This window comes from Mobula hypostoma, chromosome 13 (assembly GCF_963921235.1).
Source record: "Mobula hypostoma chromosome 13, sMobHyp1.1, whole genome shotgun sequence".
Taxonomy (NCBI): Eukaryota; Metazoa; Chordata; class Chondrichthyes; order Myliobatiformes; family Myliobatidae; genus Mobula; species Mobula hypostoma.
This window is the reverse complement of record NC_086109.1, coordinates 50131327-50150240: the sequence shown is the minus strand read 5'-3', so window position 1 is coordinate 50150240 and position 18914 is coordinate 50131327. Positions and strand designations below refer to the sequence as shown.

The 18914-nt window shown below is 43.8% G+C and overlaps 1 protein-coding gene across 2 annotated transcripts in view; it reads right to left on the bottom strand.

Moving 5' to 3' along the window:
- cacna1sa (calcium channel, voltage-dependent, L type, alpha 1S subunit, a) overlaps positions 1 to 18914 on the bottom strand; it is a 469610-nt gene that overhangs the window by 318020 nt on the left and 132676 nt on the right. For both annotated transcript variants that reach the window (XM_063065671.1, XM_063065672.1), the window contains exons 9-10: positions 18476 to 18560; positions 10252 to 10412 (exon numbers count right to left, since the gene is read on the bottom strand). In XM_063065671.1, the coding sequence (XP_062921741.1) occupies positions 10252 to 10412; positions 18476 to 18560 (246 nt within the window). The remainder of the gene's footprint in view (positions 1 to 10251; positions 10413 to 18475; positions 18561 to 18914) is intronic.

Below are 18914 nucleotides of genomic sequence, written 5' to 3'. Positions count from 1 at the left end.
TTAAATGTCTCTTAAAAGACCCTATCGTATCCACCTCCACCACCATTGCCGGCAGCCCATTCTATGCACTCACCACTCTCTGAGTAAAAAACTTACCCCTGACATCTCTGTACCTCCTCCCCAGCACCTTAAACATGTGTCCTCTTGTGGCAACCATTTCAGACCTGGGAAAAAGCCTCTGACTATCCACACAATCAATGTCTCTCATCATCTTATACACCTCTATCAGGTCACCTCTCATCCTCCGTCGCTCCAAGGAGAAAAGGCCGAGTTCACTCAACCTATTCTCATAAGGCATGCTCCCCAATCCAGGCAACATCCTTGCAAATCTCCTCTGCAACCTTTCTATAGCTTCCACATCCTTCCTGTAGTGAGGCGACCAGAACTGAGCACAGTACTCTAAGTGGGGTCTGACCAGGGTCCCATATAGCTGCAACATTATCTCTCGGCTCCTAAATTCAATTCCACGATTAATGAAAGCCAATACACCGTACGCCTTCTTAACCACAGAGTCAACCTGCACAGCTGCTTTGAGCATCCTATGGACTCGGACCCCAAGATCCCTCTAATCCTCCACACTGCCAAGAGTCTTACCATTAATACTATATTCTGCCATCGTATTTGACCTACCAAAATGAACCACTTCACACTTATCTGGGTTGAACTCCATCTGCCACTTCTCAGCCCAGTTTTGCATCCTCTCGATGTCCCGCTGTAACCTCTGACACTATCCACAACACCTCCAACCTTTGTTTCATCAGCAAACTTACTAACCCATCCCTCCACTTCCTCATCCAGGTTGTTTTTAAAAATAACGAAGAGTAAGGGTCCCAGAACAGATCCCTCAGGCACACCACTGGTCACCGACCTCCATGCAGAATATGACCCATCTACAACCACACTTTGACTTCCGTGGGCAAGCCAGTTCTGGACCCACAAAGCAATGTCCCTTTGAATCCCATGCCTCTTTACTTTCTCAATAAGCCTTGCATGGGGTACCTTATCAAATGCCTTGCTGAAATCCATGTACACCACATCTACTGCTCTTCCTTTCCTTCATCAATGTGTTTAGTCACATCCTCAAAAAATTCAATCAGGCTCGTAAGGCAGAACCTGCCCTTGACAAAGCCATGCTGACTACTCCTAATCATATTATACCTCTGCAAATGTTCATAAATCCTGCCTCTCAGGATCTTCATCAAATTACCAACCACTGAAGTAAGACTCACTGGTCTATAATTTCCTGGGCTATCTCTACTCCCTTTCTTGAATAAAGAAACAACATTCGCAACCCTCCAATCTTCTGGAACCTCTCCTGTCCCTATTGATAATGCAAAGATCATTGCCAGAGGCTCAGCAATCTCTTCCCTCGCCTCCCACAGTAGCCTGGGGTACATCTCATCTGTTCCCAGTGACTTAGCCAACTGGATGTTTTCCAAAAGCTCCAGCACAACCTCTTTCTTAACATCTACATGCTCAAGCTTTTCATTCTGCTGAAAGTCATCACTACAATCACCAAGATCCTTTTCCATAGTGAATACTGAAGTAAAGTATTCATTAAGTACCTCTGCTATTTCCTCCGGTTCCATACACACTTTCCCACTGTCACACTTGATAGGTCCTATTCTTTCACATCTTATCCTCTTGCTCTTCACATACTTGTAGAATGGCTTGGGGTTTTCCTTAATCCTGCCCGCCAAGGCCTTCTCATGGCCCCTCCTAATTGTCCTTCCAACATTTTATAGCTTTCAATGAGATCCCCTGCATTCTTCCTAAATTCCAGCAAGTACAGGACCAAAGCTGCCAATCGCTGCTCATATGTTAACCCCTTCATTCCAGGAATCATCCGCATGAACCTCCTCAGGACTCCCTCCAATGACAACACATCCGTTCTGAGATATGGTGCCCAAAACTGTTGACAATACTCCAAGTGAGGCTTGACTAGTGTCTTATAAAGCCTCAGCATTATTCCTTACTTTTATATTCTATTCGCCTTGCAATAACTGCCAACAATGCACTTGCCTTCTTTACCACAGAATCAACCTGTAAATTATCCTTCTGGGAGTCTTTCACGAGAACTCCTAAGTCCCTCTGCACCTTTGATGTTTGAACCTTCTGCCTATTTACATAATTGTCCACACTCATGTCTTCAACCTGAGCCTGAGGCTCCAGCGGGTTCCTGTGCTGTGGAAGACATCCTGCCTCGTCCCTGTGCCAAAGACGCCGCGCCCCAGCAGCCTCAATGACTACAGACCGGTGGCATTGACCTCCCACATCATGAAGACCCTGGAGAGACTTGTTCTGGAGCTGCCCCGGCCTATGGTCAGGCCACAGTTGGATCCCCTCCAGTTTGCCTACCAGCCCCGACTAGGAGTTGAGGATGCCATCGTCTACCTGCAGAACCATGTCTATGCCCATCTGGACAAGCCAGCGAGCACTGTGAGGGTCATGTTTTTTGACTTCTCCAGTGTGTTCAACACCATCCGCCCTGCTCTGCTGGGGGAGAAGCTGACAGCGATGAAGGTGGATGCTTTCCTGGTGTCATGGATTCTTGATTACCTGACTGGCAGACCACAGTACGTGTGCTTGCAACCCTGTGTGTCCGACAGAGTGATTAGCAGCACTGGGGCTCCACAGGGGACTGTCTTGTCTCCCTTTCTCTTCACCATTTACACCTCGGACTTCAACTACTGCACAGAGTCTTGTCATCTTCCGAAGTTTTCTGATGACTCTGCCATAGTTGGATGCATCAGCAAGGGAGATGAGGCTGAGTACAGGGCTACGGTAGGAAACTTTGTCACATGGTGTGAGCAGAATTATCTGCAGCTTAATGTGAAAAAGACTAAGGAGCTGGTGGTAGACCTGAGGAGAGCTAAGGTACCAGCGACCCCTGTTTCCATCCAGGGGGTCAGTGTGGACATAGTGGAGGATTACAAATACCTGGAGATACGAATTGACAATAAACTGGACTGGTCGAAGAACACTGAGGCTGTCTACAAGAAGGGTCAGAGCTGTCTCTATTTCCTGAGGAGACCGAGGTCCTTTAACATCTGTCGGACGATGCTGAGGATGTTCTACAAGTCTGTGGTGGCCAGTGCGATCATGTCTGCTGTTATGTGCTGGGGCAGCAGGCTGAGGGTAGCAGACACCAGCAAAATCAACAAGCTCATTCGTAAGGCCAGTGATGTTGTGGGGATGGAACTGGACTCTCTGACGGTGGTGTCTGAAAAGAGGATGCTGTCCAAGTTGCATGCCATCTTGGACAATGTCTCTCATCCACTACATAATGTACTGGTTGAGCACAGGAGCACATTTGGCCAGAGACTCATTCCACCAAGATGCAACACAGAGCATCATAGGAAGCCATTCCTGCCTGTGGCCATCAAACTTTACAACTCCTCCCTTGGAGGGTCAGACACCCTGAGCCAATAGGCTGGTCCTGGACTTATTCCTGGCATAAACCACATATTACTATTTAACTATTTATGGTTTTATTATTACTATTTAATTATTTATGGTGCAACTGTAACAAAAACCAATTTCCCCCGAGATCCATAAAGTATGACTACGACTATTGTTCCTTTTACCAAAATGCATTATCGTACATTTCTCAACACTGTATTCCATCTGACACTTCTTTGCCCATTCTTCAAATCTATCTAATTCCTGCTGCAATCGCATTGCTTCCTCAGCACTACCTACCCCTCCACCTACCTTTGTATCATCTGCAAACTCTGCCAAAAAGCTATCATTTCTATTACCCAAATCATTGAAAAACCGTGAGAAAAGTAGCGGTCCCAATACTAACCACTAGTCACTGGCAGCTAATCAGAAAAGGTCTCTTTTATTCCCATTTACTGCTTACTGTCTGTCAGCCATTCCACTATCCATGCCAGTATCTTTCCTGTAACAGGTTTTTATCTTGTTAAGCGGTCTCATGTGAGGCACCTTATCAAACGCCTTCCGAAAATCCAAATAAATGACACCCACTGCCTCTCCTTTGTCCCCCCTGCTTGTTACTTCCTCGAAGAACTCTAACAGACTTGTCAGGCAACATTCGATTCACAGAAACCATGCTGATTTTGACTTATTTTATCATTAGTCTCCAAGTATCTCAATAGCTCATCCTTAATAATAGACCTCGACATTTTCCCAAGCACTGAACTTAGACTAACTGACCTACAATTTCCTTTCTTTTGCCTTCCTCCCTTCTTAAAGAGTGGTGTGACATTTGCAATCTTCTAGTTCTCTGGGACCATGACAGAATCAAGTGATTCTTGAAAGATGATGACCAATGCATCCGTTTATCTCTTCAGCAACCTCCTTCAGGACTCTGGAATATAGTCCATCTGGTCCAGGTGACTTATCCACCTTAAGACCTTTGAGTTTGCCTAGCACATTTTCCTTTGTAATAGCAACAGCACTCAGTCTTGCTCCCTGACACTCATGGACCTCTGGCATATTGTGAGTGTCTTCCACAGTGAAGACTGATGCAAAGTACCCATTAAGTTCATCTTCCATTTCTTTGTCCCCCATTACTATCTTACTAGCATCATTTTCCAGTGGTCCAATATTAACTCTCACCTCCCTTTTACTTTTTATATAACTGAAAAAACTTTTAGTATCCTATTTTATGTTATTGGCTAATTTGCCCAAATATTTAATCTTTTCCCTGCTTTTTTAGTTGCCTTTTATTGGATTTTAAAAGCTTCCCAATCATCCAACTTCCCACTCACTTATGCTACCTTCTATGCCCTTTCCTTGGCTTTTATTCAGTCCTTAACTACCTTTGTCAGCCACGGTTGCCTACCCCTACCAATTGAGAACTTCTTCCTCTGTGGGGCATATCTATCCTGCGCCTTGTGAACTATTCCTGGAAACTTCAGCCATCTCTGCTCTGCTATCATCCCCACCAGTATCCCCCTATCCCCCTCCAATTCACCTGGGCAAGCTCCTCTCTCATGCCTCTGGAATTCCCTTTATTCTATTGCGATACTGATACATGTGAGTTATTCTTCTCCCTCTCAAATAGTATGAATTCAATCATATTATGATCACTGCTTCCTAAGGGTTCCTTCACATTAAGCTCCCCATGACCTTGGACACTCATGCTAATTAAGAACCAATCAACCTCCACTTTAAGTATACCCAAAGATTTGTCCTCCATAGTTGTCTGTGGCAATATATTCCACAGATTCACCACCCTGTGGCTGAAGAAATTCCTCCTCATCTCTGTTCTAAAAGGGGTGTCCTTCTGTTCTGAGGCTGTGCCCTCTGGTCCTAGACTCCCCCAGTATAGGAAATATACTGTATCTAGACCTTTCAATATTTAAAAGGTTTTAATGAGATCCTCACTCTTTTGTTTAAAGTCCTGCAAGTACTGGCCCAGAGCCTGCAAATGCCCCACATACATTAACCCTGGCATTCCCAGAATTATTCTCATGAACGTCCTCTGGACCCTCTACAATGCTAACACATCCTTTCTTAGATAAGAGGCCCAAAACTGCTCACAATACTCCGTGTGGTCTGACCAATGCCTTATAAAGCCTCAGCATTATATTCTTGCTTCTATATTCTAGCCCTCTCAAAATGAATGCTAACATTGCATTTGCCTTCCTCACTCATGGGTTACAAGACCATAAGACATAGGAGCAGAATTAGGCCATTCAGCCCATCGAGACTGCTCTGCCATTCCATCATGGTTGATTCCAGATCCCACTCAACCCCGTACCATCGACTCAACCTGAAGGTTAACCGGACTCCAGAGACCCTTTGCACCAAATGGCAACCTTTGTGCCACAGCAGATGTCTCTGGCTTGGTGGGGTGTGGACGGGTACGTGGCTTAACGTGGTGAAGGCCTGAGGAGTTTCTCTGTGCTAGGGGAGAAAAGGGAAGGCCCAGTTGGTGTGGATAGACGGAACAAACAGTGCAGGAACAGGCCCTTCAGCCTTCTGCCAGACTAATTAGTAATCAAATGCTCAATGCCTAATTCCATCTACCTACATAATGACCATATTCTTCCACTTCCGACACATCCATGCACCTGCCCAAGGGCCTCTTGAATGTGTCTACTGTATTTGCCTATTCCAGGCACCCAACACTCTCCATGTAAAAATCTTGCCCCACACATCTCCTTTGAAATTAGCCTCTCTCACCTTGGATGCACGCCCTCTGGTATTAGAGATTGCAACTCTGGGATAAAAATATTGGCTCAATCTGTCCTTCTCATAAACTCATAGACCCCAAAGGAATATCCCGTCAGCCTCCACCACTCCAGAAAAAACAACCTAAATTTGTCCAACCTCTCCTTATAGCAGATGCCCTCTAACCCAGGCAGTATTCTGATCAACATCTCCTACATCCTCTCCAAAACCTCAACATCCCTCCTGTAATGGGGACTAGAACAGAATGCAATACCCCAGACATTGCCTAAATTGACTAATAAGGGATTTAGCCAAAGGATTGCAAGGGACAAAATTAGCCCTCTGGAAGATCAGAATGGTAATCCATGTGTGGAGTCAAAAGAGACGGGGGAGATCTTAAATGGATTTTTTTCATCTGTATTTGCTCAGGAGACAAAGTAGCAGTGAGGTCAGCAACCCAATACAGATTACAAAGGAGAAGGAGATCTGTCCTCCCTAATTTGAGGCAAATTAGGGAGGACAAATCCCCAGGGACCGACAGAAGTTCCCTCAGATACTGTGGAGACAAGTGCAGAAACTGCAGGGGCCCAAGCAGAGATATTTAAAACACCCTTCGTGACAGGAGAGGTACCAGAGGATTGGAGGATAGTCAATGTTGTTTCGCTGTTTAAGAAGGACTCTAAGAATAATCCTAGAAATTATAGGCTGGTGAGCCTGACAACAGTAGCAGGAAAGTTACTGGAAGTCATTCTAAGGGACTGGATATATGAGTATTTGAATAGACATGGACAGAATAGGATAGTCATCAAGGCTTTGTGCGTGGTGGTTCATGTCTAACCAATCTTATAGCGTTTTTTGAAGAAGTTACCAGGAAAGTTGACGAAGGCAAGGCAGTGGATGTTGCCTCCTTATCAACATTGTAAGGATCTTGCCTTTAACAATGTACTGTCCCTTTACATTTGACCCACCAAGGTGCAACGCTTCATATTTGGCTGGGTTAAATACCATCTGCCAATTACTGCCCATGTCCACAACTAATCTATATCCCTTTGTATTCTTTACCAATCATAAACAATATCCACAACAGCACCAATCTTCATATCATCTGCAAACTTCCTAACCCACATATTTATGTTTTCATCCAGGTCATTTATATACATCACAAACAGCAGAGATCCCAGTACAAATTCCTGCCGAACATCACTAATCACAGAGCTACAGCTCAAATAAGCCACCTCAATCACTACCCACTGTCTTCTATGGGCAAGCCAATTTGGAATGCAATGGACAAGGGCACGATGTGAGAGAGTAGTGGTCACCTCGCACAGTTACAGCTATTTTGGAGTTCAATTCTCAAGCTGTCTGTAAGGAGTCTGTACATTCTCACTGTGACCGCAAGGGTTTTCTCCAGGTACTCTGGTTTCCTCACACAATCAAAAGATGTACTGATTAGTTGTTAATTAGTCGTTATAAACTATCCTGTGATTAGGCTAGGGTCAAATAGGTGAGCTGCTGGGTTGCATGACTCGCTGGGCTACAAGGGCATGTTTCTCTCAATAAATAAATGTAAACAATGTATACCACAAATGACAGCGGTCCCAGTACGGGTCTCTCAATAAATGTATACAATGTATATGGCAAACGGCAGAGGTCCCAGCATGGGTCTCTCAATAAATAAATGTATACAATGAATATCACAAATGCAGAGGACCCAGTGCAAGTCTCTCAATCAATAAATGTAAACAATATGTATCACGAACAGCAGAAGTCCCAGTATGGGTTCCTCAATAAACAAAATGTACACAATGTGTATCACAAATAGCAGAGGTCCCAGTACGGGTCTCTCGATAAATAAATGTATACATTGTACATCACAAACGGCAGAGGTCCCAGTATGGGTCTCTCGATAAATAAATGTATACATTGTACGTCACAAACGGCAGAGGTCCCAGTACGGGTCCCTCAATAAACAAAATGTACACAATGTGTATCACAAATAGCAGAGGTCCCAGTACGGGTCTCTCGATAAATAAATGTATACATTGTACATCACAAACAGCAGAGGTCCCAGTATGGGTCTCTCGATAAATAAATGTATACATTGTACATCACAAATGGCAGAGGTCCCAGTACGGGTCTCTCAATAAATAAATGTAAACAACGTATATCACAAATGGCAGAGGTCCCAGTATGGGTCTCTCAATAAATGTATACAATGTACATCACAAACGGCAGAGGTCCCAGTACGGGTTTCTCGATAAATAAATGTATACAATGTACATCACAAACGGCAGAGGTCCCAGTATGGGTCTCCCAGTACGGGTCTCTCAATAAATAAATGTAAACAATGTATATCACAAACGGCAGAGGTCCCAGTACGGGTCTCTTGATAAATAAATGTATACATTGTACATCACAAATGGCAGAGGTCCCAGTACGGGTCTCTCGATAAATAAATATATACAATGTACATCACAAACGGCAGAGGTCCCAGTACTGGCCTCTCGATAAATAAATGTATACATTGTACATCACAAACAGCAGAGGTCCCAGTATGGGTCTCTCGATAAATAAATGTATACATTGTACATCACAAATGGCAGAGGTCCCAGTACGGGTCTCTCAATAAATAAATGTAAACAATGTATATCACAAATGGCAGAGGTCCCAGTACGGGTTTCTCGATAAATAAATGTATACATTGTACATCACAGACGGCAGAGGTCCCAGTACGGGTTTCTCGATAAATAAATGTATACAATGTACATCACAAACGGCAGAGGTCCCAGTATGGGTCTCCCAGTACGGGTCTCTCAATAAATAAATGTAAACAATGTATATCACAAACGGCAGAGGTCCCAGTACGGGTCTCTTGATAAATAAATGTATACATTGTACATCACAAATGGCAGAGGTCCCAGTACGGGTCTCTCGATAAATAAATATATACAATGTACATCACAAACGGCAGAGGTCCCAGTACTGGTCTCTCGATAAATAAATGTATACATTGTACATCACAAACGGCAGAGGTCCCAGTACGGGTCTCTCGATAAATAAATGTATACATTGTACATCACAAACGGCAGAGGTCCCAGTACGGGTCGCTCGATAAATAAATGTATACAATGTACATCACAAATGGCAGAGGTCCCAGTACGGTTCTCCCAGTACGGGTCTCTCAATAAATAAATGTAAACAATGTATATCACAAATGGCAGAGGTCCCAGTATGGGTCTCTCAATAAATAAATGTATACATTGTACATCACAAACGGCAGAGGTCCCAGTACGGGTCTCTCGGTAAATAAATGTATACAATGTGTATCACAAACGGCAGAGGTCCCAGTACGGGTCTCTCGATAAATAAATGTATACATTGTACATCAGAAACGGCAGAGGTCCCAGTACGGGTCTCTCGATAAATAAATGTATACATTGTACATCACAAACGGCAGAGGTCCCAGTACGGGTCTCTCGGTAAATAAATGTATACAATGTACATCACAAACGGCAGAGGTCCCAGTACGGGTCTCTCGATAAACAAATGTATACAATGTATATCACAAACGGCAGAGGTCCCAGTACGGAGGCATAGGTGTGTGAATTCACATTCTCAGGTTAGCTGAGTGGGGACAGAGCAAGTAAGTTAACCATTAATTTATAGAACAAGACAGATAGTAAACATTCGGTAACCCATTCAAGTTACACACAGAAACAAATATGTATCTAAAGCATGTGCCTGCCCCCCCACCTTACTACAGCACGCTTCCACTGTTTCCACAGCAACAGTCACGACTCCTAGTCCATGGTGACCCAGACAGCAAAGAGGGTGAGTGACTTCAGTATTCGAGATAAAACTCTACGAGTGCCATGATATATTATCAGCTAAAAGGCAGCTAGTGGGAGAGGCAGTAATGCTCCTTAAATGGGTCAATGCTCAGCTATCATGGGGGAAGCAACTTTCAATGAGCAGGTAAGGTGGACACCTCCTGCAATAGCAGACCTGTGGCCTGAGTAAGTCCCAATGACCACTACCTCATGTCTTCTACAGGCAAGCCAATTCACTGGATCCCTGGGGACAGGATGTCACATGTGATGTTCCTACCTTGAACGTCAGTCAGCCAGTTGGGTTGAAGATGATGCTCAGTAGCTATCATTAGTGTGTTGAGGAAAACCAGGAAGATCACCAGCCAGTAGAAGAACTTGGACTTCACTAGCTCCCTGCATTTCCGTCGGAACATTGGATTACACCTTTGACATCGCCAGCTGCAAGAAACCAACAGAGAGACGGTCCATTCACTTACTCATGCAACTCGAGCAAGAAACCAACACAGTCACTTCACTGACTCAGTCAATGTGAGCAAGACTTTGAACGGCAAGAGCTGGAGCACACACCGACCTCATCAAGGGAGCACCAGTGGAGCAGTTTCAAGTTCGTGGGTGTCAACATCTCTGAGGATCTATCCTGGGCCCAACATATCGATGAAATTACAAAGAGGGCACGACAGCAGCTATATTTTATTAGGAGTTTGAGAGGACTTAGTCAAAGACTCTCATAAATTTCTACAGATTAAGTGGGTGGCATTACTAGTCAGGGAAAATGTCATGGCAGTGCTCAGACAGGACAGACTGGAGAGCTTGTTTAGTGAGGCTTTATGGGTGGAACTGTGGAATAAGAAAAATATGACCACATCAATGACTATGTTATAGACAACCCAACAGTCTGCAGCATTCAGAGGAACAAATTTGTAGAGAGATTACAGACTGTTGTAAGAAACATAAGGTTGTTATGCTAGGTGATTTTAAGTTCCACATATTGTCTGGGAATTCCATACTCTATAAGGACTAGAAGTCCCAATAAGAGAGTGTGCAATACTTAATCTGTTATTAGGGAATGAGACAGGGCAGGTGACAGAAGTATGTGTAGGGGGACACTATCTAGTGATCATGACATTAGTTTCAAAGTAAATATGGAAAAAGATAGAGGTTGAGAAAGGATCTGGCAAGTGTGAATCGGTACAGGCTGTTCTCTGGCAAAGGTGTACTTGCTAAGTGAGCGGCCTTCAAAAATGAAACTTTGCGAGTACAAAACTTGTGTGTGCCTGTCAAAATAAAAGGTAAAGATGACAGGTTTAGGGAACTTTGGTTTTCAAGAGATATTGAGGATCTGGTTAAGGAAAAAAATGGTGCATAGCAGGTATAGACAGGTAGGAACATGAAGTGCTTATGGAGTAAAAGAAATGCAAGAGAACACTTAAGAAAGAAATCAGGATGTTGTTCTGCTGTTAAGAAAGGCTCTAAAAATAAACCAGGAAATTATAGGCCAGTGATTCCGACTGCAGTAGTGCTATGTCAAAAAAAAACTCAAAGGCTTCTATAGATGTACTGTGGAGAGCATTCTGATAAGGCTGCATCACTGTCTGGTATGGGGGGGTGGGGTGCTACTGCACAGGACCGAAAGAAGCTGCAGAGAGCCGTAAATTTAGTCGGTTCTATCTTGGGTACTAGCCTGAAAAGTTTCCAAGACATCTTCAAGGAGCGGTGTCTCAGAAAGGCAGCGTCCATTATTAAGGACCTCCAGCACCCAGGGCATGCACTTTTCTCACTGTAACCATCAGGCAGGAGGTACAGAAGCCTGAAGGCACACCCTCAGCAATTCAGGAACAGCTTCTACCCCTCTGCCATCCGATTCCTAAATGGACACTGAACCCATGAACACTACCTCACTTTTTTAATATATATTATTTGTTTTTGCACGCGTTTTAATCTGTAATACATACACTGTAATTGATTCAATTATTCATTTATTTTTACTGTTTTTCCATATTGTGTATTGCATTGAATATCTGTTGTTAAGTTAACAAATTTCATGACACATGCTGATGATAATAAGCCTGATTCTGAATAGGGATATTCAACATGGCTTAGAGCATGTTAGGCCATGTCTAACCAAAACTTAAAGAGTTTTTCAAGGAAGTTACCAGAAAAGTTGATGAAGGCAAGGCAGTGGATGTTGTCTACATGGATTTTAGCAAGGCAGTTGATAAAGTCCTGCATTGGAGGTTGGTCAAGAAGGTTCAGTTGCTTGGCATTCAAGATGATCTGGATGATAAAGTGATTAATCAGATCATTAAATTCGCAGAAAACGCCAAGATTGGGGGTGTAGTGGACAGCAAGGAAGACTATCAGAGCTTGCAGCGGAATCCGGATCACCTGGAAAATGGCAGATGGAATTTAATGCAGACAAGTGTGAGGTGATACAGTTTGGAAGCTCTTACACAGTGAATGGTAAGACACTAAGGAGTGCAGTAGAATAAAGGCATCTGGGACTATAGGTCCATAATTGATTGAAAGTGGTGTCACAGGTAAATAGGGTCATAAAGAAAGTTTTTGGCACACTGGCCTTCAGAAATCAAAGTACTGAGGACAGGGGATGGAATATTATGGTGAAATTGTATGAGACATTGGTGATGCCTAATTTGGAATATTTTGTGCAGTTTTGGTCACCCACCTACTGGAAAGATGTAAGTAAGACTGAAAGAGTACAGAAAAAATCTACAAGAATGTTGCCAGGTCTGGAGGACCTGAGTTATAATGAAAGATTGAATAGGTTAAGATTTTATTCTGTGGAATCTCGAAGACTGAGGGGAGATTTGATAGAGGTATGGAAAATTATGGGGGGGGGTGCAGATGGGTAAACGCAGGTAGGCTGCATCCACTGAGGCTAGGAGGGACTACAATCAGAGGTCATGGGTTAAGGGTGAAAAGTTTAAGGGGAACATGAGGAGTACCTTCTTCACTCAGAGGATCGTGAGAGTGTGGAACAAGTTCCCAATGCAAGTGGTGCATGCGAGCTCAATTTCAGTGTCTGAAGGAATTTTCGCTAGGTACATGGGTAGCTGGGATAATAGACAATAGACAATAGGTGCAGGAGTAGGCCATTCGGCCCTTTGAGCCAGCACCGCCATTCACCGTGATCATGGCTGATCATCCACTATCAGTATCCAGTTCTTGCCTTATCCCCATAACCTTTGATTCCGCTATCCTTCAGAGCTCTATCCATCTCTCTCTTAAAAGCATCCAGAGACTTGGCCTCCACAGCCTTCTGGGGCAGAGCATTCCATATATCCACCACTCTCTGGGTGAAAAAGTTTTTCCTCAACTTCGTTCTAAATGGCCTACCCCTAATTTTTAAACTGTGGCCCCTGGTTCTGGACTCACCCATCAGCGGGAACATGCTTCCTGCCTGCAGCGTGTCCAATCCTTTAATAATCTTATATGTTTCAATAAGATCCTCTCTCCTCTCTCAGCCTTCTAAATTCCAGAGTATACAAGCCCAGTCGCTCCAATCTTTCGACATATGACAGTCCCGTCATCCCAGGAATTAACCTTGTGAACCTACGCTACACTCCCTCAATAGCAAGAATGTCCTTCCTCAAATTTGGAGACCAAAACTGCACACAGTACTCCAGGCGTGGTCTCACCAGGGCCCTGTACAGCTGCAGAAGGACCTCTTTGCTCTTATACTCAATTCCCCTTGTTATGAAGGTCAGCATGTCATTAGCTTTTTTCACTGCCTGCTGTACTTGCATGCTTGCTTTCAGTGACTGATGCACAAGAACACCTAGATCTCGTTGTGCTTCCCCTTTTCCTAACTTGACTCCATTTAGATAATAATCTGCCTTCCCGTTCTTATCACCAAAGTGGATAACCTCACATTTATCCACATTAAACTGCATCTGCCCACTCACCCAGCCCGTCCAAGTCACCCTGCATTCTCATAACATCCCCCTCACATTTCACACTGCCTCCCAGCTTTGTGTCATCGGCAAATTTGCTAATGTTACTTTTAATTCCCTCATCTAAATCATTAATATATATTGTAAACAGCTGCGGTCCCAGCACTGAACCCTGAGGTACCCCACTGGTCATCGCCTGCCATTCCAAAAGGGACCCGTTAATCGCTACTCTTTGTTTTCTGTCAGCCAGCCAATTTTCAATCCATGTCAGTACTCTGCCCCCAATACCATGTGCCCTAATTTTGCCCACTAATCTCCTATGTAGGACTTTATCAAAGGCTTTCTGAAAGTCCAGGTACACTACATCCACTGGCTCTCCCTTGTCCACTTTCATAGTTACATCCTCAAGAAATTCCAGAAGATTAGTCAAGCACGATTTCCCCTTCGTAAATCCATGCTGACTCGGACCAATCCTGTTACTACTATCCAGTCGTGTCGTAATTTCATTTTTTATAATTGACTCCAGCATCTTTCCCACCACCAACGTCAGGCTAACCGGTCTATAATTCCCTGTTTTCTCTCTTCCTCCCTTCTTGAAGAGAGGGACAACATTAGCCACCCTCCAATCCACAGGAACTGATCCTGAATCTATAGAGCATTGGAAAATGATTACCAATGCGTCCACGATTTCTAAAGCCACCTCCTTAAGTACCCTGGGATGCAGACCATCAGGTCCCGGGGACTTATCAGCCTTCAGACCCAACAGCCTATCCAACACCATTTCCTGCCTAATATAAATTTCCTTCAATTAATCCATTACCCTAGGTCTTTTGGCCACTATTACATCTGGGAGATTGATTGTGTCTTCCCGAGTGAAGACAGATCCAAAGTACCTGTTCAACTCGTCTGCCATTTCCTTGTTCCCCATAATAAATTCACCCGCTTCTGTCTTCAAGGGCCCAATTTTGGTCTTAACTATTTTTTTCCTTTTCACATACCTAAAGAAGCTTTTACTATCCTCCTTTATATTCTTGGCCAGTCTACCTTCGTACCACATTTTTTCTCCGTGTATTGCCTTTTTAGTTACCTTCTGTTGCTCTTTAAAAGATTCCCAATCCTCCGGCTTCCCACTCATCTTTGCTATGTTATACTTCTTCTCTTTTATTTTTATGCTGTCCATTACTTCCCTTGTCAGCCACGGCTTCCCCTTACTCCCCTTAGGATCTTTCTTCCTCTTTGGAACGAACTGATCCTGCACCTTCTGCATTATTCCCAGAAACACTTGCCATTGCTGTTCCACTGTCATCCCTGCTAGGGTATTATTCCATTGAACTTTGGCCAGCTCCTCCCTCATAGCACCATAGTTCCCTTTGTTCAACTGTAATACTGACACTTCCGAGTTTCCCTTCTCCCTCTCAAATTGTAGATTAAAACTGATCATATTATAGTCACTACCTCCTAATGGCTCCTTTACCTCGAGGTCCCTGATCAAATCCGGTTCACTGCACAACACTAAATCTAGAATTACGTTCTCTCTGGTAGGCTCCAGTACAAGCTGTTCTAAGAATCCATCTCGGAGGGACTCCACAAACTCCCTTTCTTGGGGCCCAGCACCAACCTGATTCCTCCAGTCTACCTGCATGTTGAAATCCTCCATAACAACTGCAGCATTACCTTTGCGACATGCCAATTTTAACTCTTGATTCAACTTACACCCTACATCCAGACTACTGTTTGGGGGCCTGTAGATAACTCCCATAAGGGTCTTTCTACCCTTAGAATTTCTCAGTTCTATCCATACTGACTCTACGTCTCCTGATTCTATGTCCCCCCTCGCAAGGGACTGAATATCATTCCTCACCAACAGAGCCACCTCACCCCCTCTGCCCATCAGTCTGTCCTTTCGATAGGACGTATACCCTTGATTATTCATTTCCCAGGCCCTGTCCACTTGAAGCCATGTCTCTGTTATTCCCACAACATCACACTTACCAATTTCCAACTGTGCCTCAAGCTCATCTACTTTATTTCTTATATTATATGGATGGCTATGATTCGGGTGCAGGACTAGTCAATTTAAATGGTTCAGTACAGACTAGATGGGCCAAAGGTCCTGTTCCTGTGCTGTATTTCTCTATGACTCTATGTACCATGGAGAGCATTCTGTCTGGTTGTATCATTTAAAAATGAACCCTTTCGTGAAAAGTTTTATTGGGAAAATTTATAATTTATTGTTACAACAGCACAATTATCCTTCACTTAAGATTAAGCAAGATTGGGAGAGAGAGCTTAACATGACCTTGATAACTGAGGATTGGTTGCGGATTTAGAAGTTAGTTTACTCTTCTTCGATCTGTGCCAATCACGCTTTAATTCAATTTAAAATTGTACATCGTTATTATTTGACAAAGGAGAGACTGTCTTTTAGATGTTTCCTAATTTTGACAGTCAGTGTGATAGATGTAAAACTGAGACAGCTACACATGTTTCGGTCGTGTTCTGTATTGAAACATTTTTGGAAATCTATTTTTTCTACAATTTCTAAAGTTTTAAAAATTAATTTACAACCTAATAAATTGACAGTTTTGTTTGGTTCATCCCTCAATATATTCATGGTATTTCTGTATCAGACCAACATGTAATTGCATTTGTTACATTATTGGCCAGAAGGGCTATTTTGTTGAAATGGAAAGATGCTCCTCCTTTGATACAATGGTTCTCTCAGGTGATGCTATGTCTTAGTTTGGAGGAAATCAGAAATCAAGCTTTTGATCCTCGATTTGATTTTGAGAAAAGGTGGGGTTCTTTTGCCCGCTAATATCATCTGATTTGAGTTAATTAATATGGTTTCCTTCCAATTTTTGTTTAAATGGATTTGAGTTAGCGGATTGATGTTTTTCTTTTACGGAAGCTTGTGTGACGTATAGCTCCAGGGTTGTGCTCCCAATGGTTTGTTTTTTTTCCCCGTTTTTTTCAGTTAGTAGGGGTTTTTATCTTAGTTAGTTATCTTAGTTAGTTATCTTAGTTTTTATCTTTCTTTCTCTTTTTTTCTTTCAAAAAATATTCTTCACACTTTAATTTTTTCTTATTATTATTGATATATTGCTTAGCTTTGTTAATTAGTTATTTGCTAATTTAATTCTTTATTGTACATATTGACTAGATTATCTTAATGTGTTTTTTGTTGATCTTTAATATTAATTAATAAAAAAGATTTTAAAAATGAAATGGTTGCATCACCATCTGGTACGGAAGGGCCACTGCACAGGATCAGAACAAGCTGTAGAAAGTTGTAAACATAGCAGGCTCCATAATGGGTACTAACCTCCCAGCATCGAGGGCATCTTTGAAAGGCAATACCTCAAAAAGGCAGCATCCATCATTAAGGACTCCATCACCCAGGGCGTGCCTTCTTCTCATTGCTACCATCAAGGAAGAGGTACAGGACCTTGAAGAGCCACACAACATTTCAGCAACAGCTTCTTCCCCTTCACCATCAGATTCGAGGCATCGCCTTTTGAAGATGTCCTCAATGCCGGGGAGGCTATTGCCCATGATGGAGCCCGCTGAGTTTAAAACTTTCCACGCTAACCTGTACATTAGGAACATTTAAGAAACCTTCCTTCGACACATAGATGATAGAAAATCGGAGGACTCTGTGGGAGGGAAGGGTTAGATTGATCTTAGAGTAGGTTAAAAAATCAGCACCACATTGTGGGCTGAAGGGCCTGTACTGGCTGTAATGTATGTTCTATTTTCAAGACTCAAAGACTGACAAACAACCAACATGCAAGGCAAATCAAAAATCATCCATATGCCTATTTAAGAGTCTCTTAAATATCGGAAAGAAAAGAAACAAACTTCTCATCAACACCTTAAACCCAGTATGAATGTTCGAGGGGCAGGCGGCTGCTGTCCTTTCAGAAGGGTATGTTGAGGGGCAGGCGACTGCTGTCCTTTCAAAAGGGCATGTCAAGGGGCAGGCGGCTGTTGGCCTTTCAAAAGGGCATGTCGAGGGGTAGGCAGCTCCTGTCCTTTCAGAAGGGCATGTCGAGGGGCAGGCGGCTCCTGTCCTTTCAGAAGGGCATGTCGAGGGGCAGGCGACTGCTGTCCTTTCAAAAGGGCATGTCAAGGGGCAGGCAGCTGCTGTCCTTTCAAAAGGGCATGTTGAGGGACAGGCGGCTGTTGGCCTTTCAAAAGGGCATGTCAAGGGGCAGGCGGCTGCTGGCCTTTCAAAAGGGCATGTCGAGGGGCAGGCGGCTGTTGGCCTTTCAAAAGGGCATGTCAAGGGGCAGGCGGCTGCTGGCCTTTCAAAAGGGCATGTGAGGGGCAGGTGGCTGCTGGCCTTTTGAAAGGGCATGTCGGGGGGCAGGCAGCTGCTGTCCTTTCAGAAGGGCATGTCGAAGGGCAGGCGGCTGTTGGCCTTTCAAAAGGGCATGTGAGGGGCAGGCGGCTGCTGGCCTTTCAACAGGGCATGTGAGGGGCAGGCGGCTGCTGGCCTTTCGAAAGGGCATGTGAGGGGCAGGTGGCTGCTGGCCTTTTGGAAGGGCATGTCGAGGGGCCAGCGGTGGCTAGCCAATGTTGACTTACATGATGCGTGAGAGCAGACTCATTCCCTCCATCCTGAGTAGTTCCTGAGAGCCCAAGGAGCCTGTCTCATCTGACGCCAGTATCCCTGGAGAAACAGGTCGAGACACAGTCTTTACAAGGATTAAATCATGAACGCAAGCGATTCTGCAAATGCTGGAAATGCAGAGTAACACACACAAGGTACTGGAAGAATTCAGGTCAGGTAGCATCTATGAAGGGGAATAAACAGTTGATGTTTCAGGCCAAGAACATTTATCAGGGCTGGAAGGAAAGGGAAGATACCAGAATAAGAAGGAGGTGGGAGAGGAAGGAGAACAAAGTGAAAGGTGATAGGTGAAACTTGGTGGATGGGGGTAGGGGGGAGAATTAAGAAGCTGAGAGATGATTGATGGTAAAGATTAAGCGCTGGAGAAGGAGAAATCTGATAAGAGAGGACAGT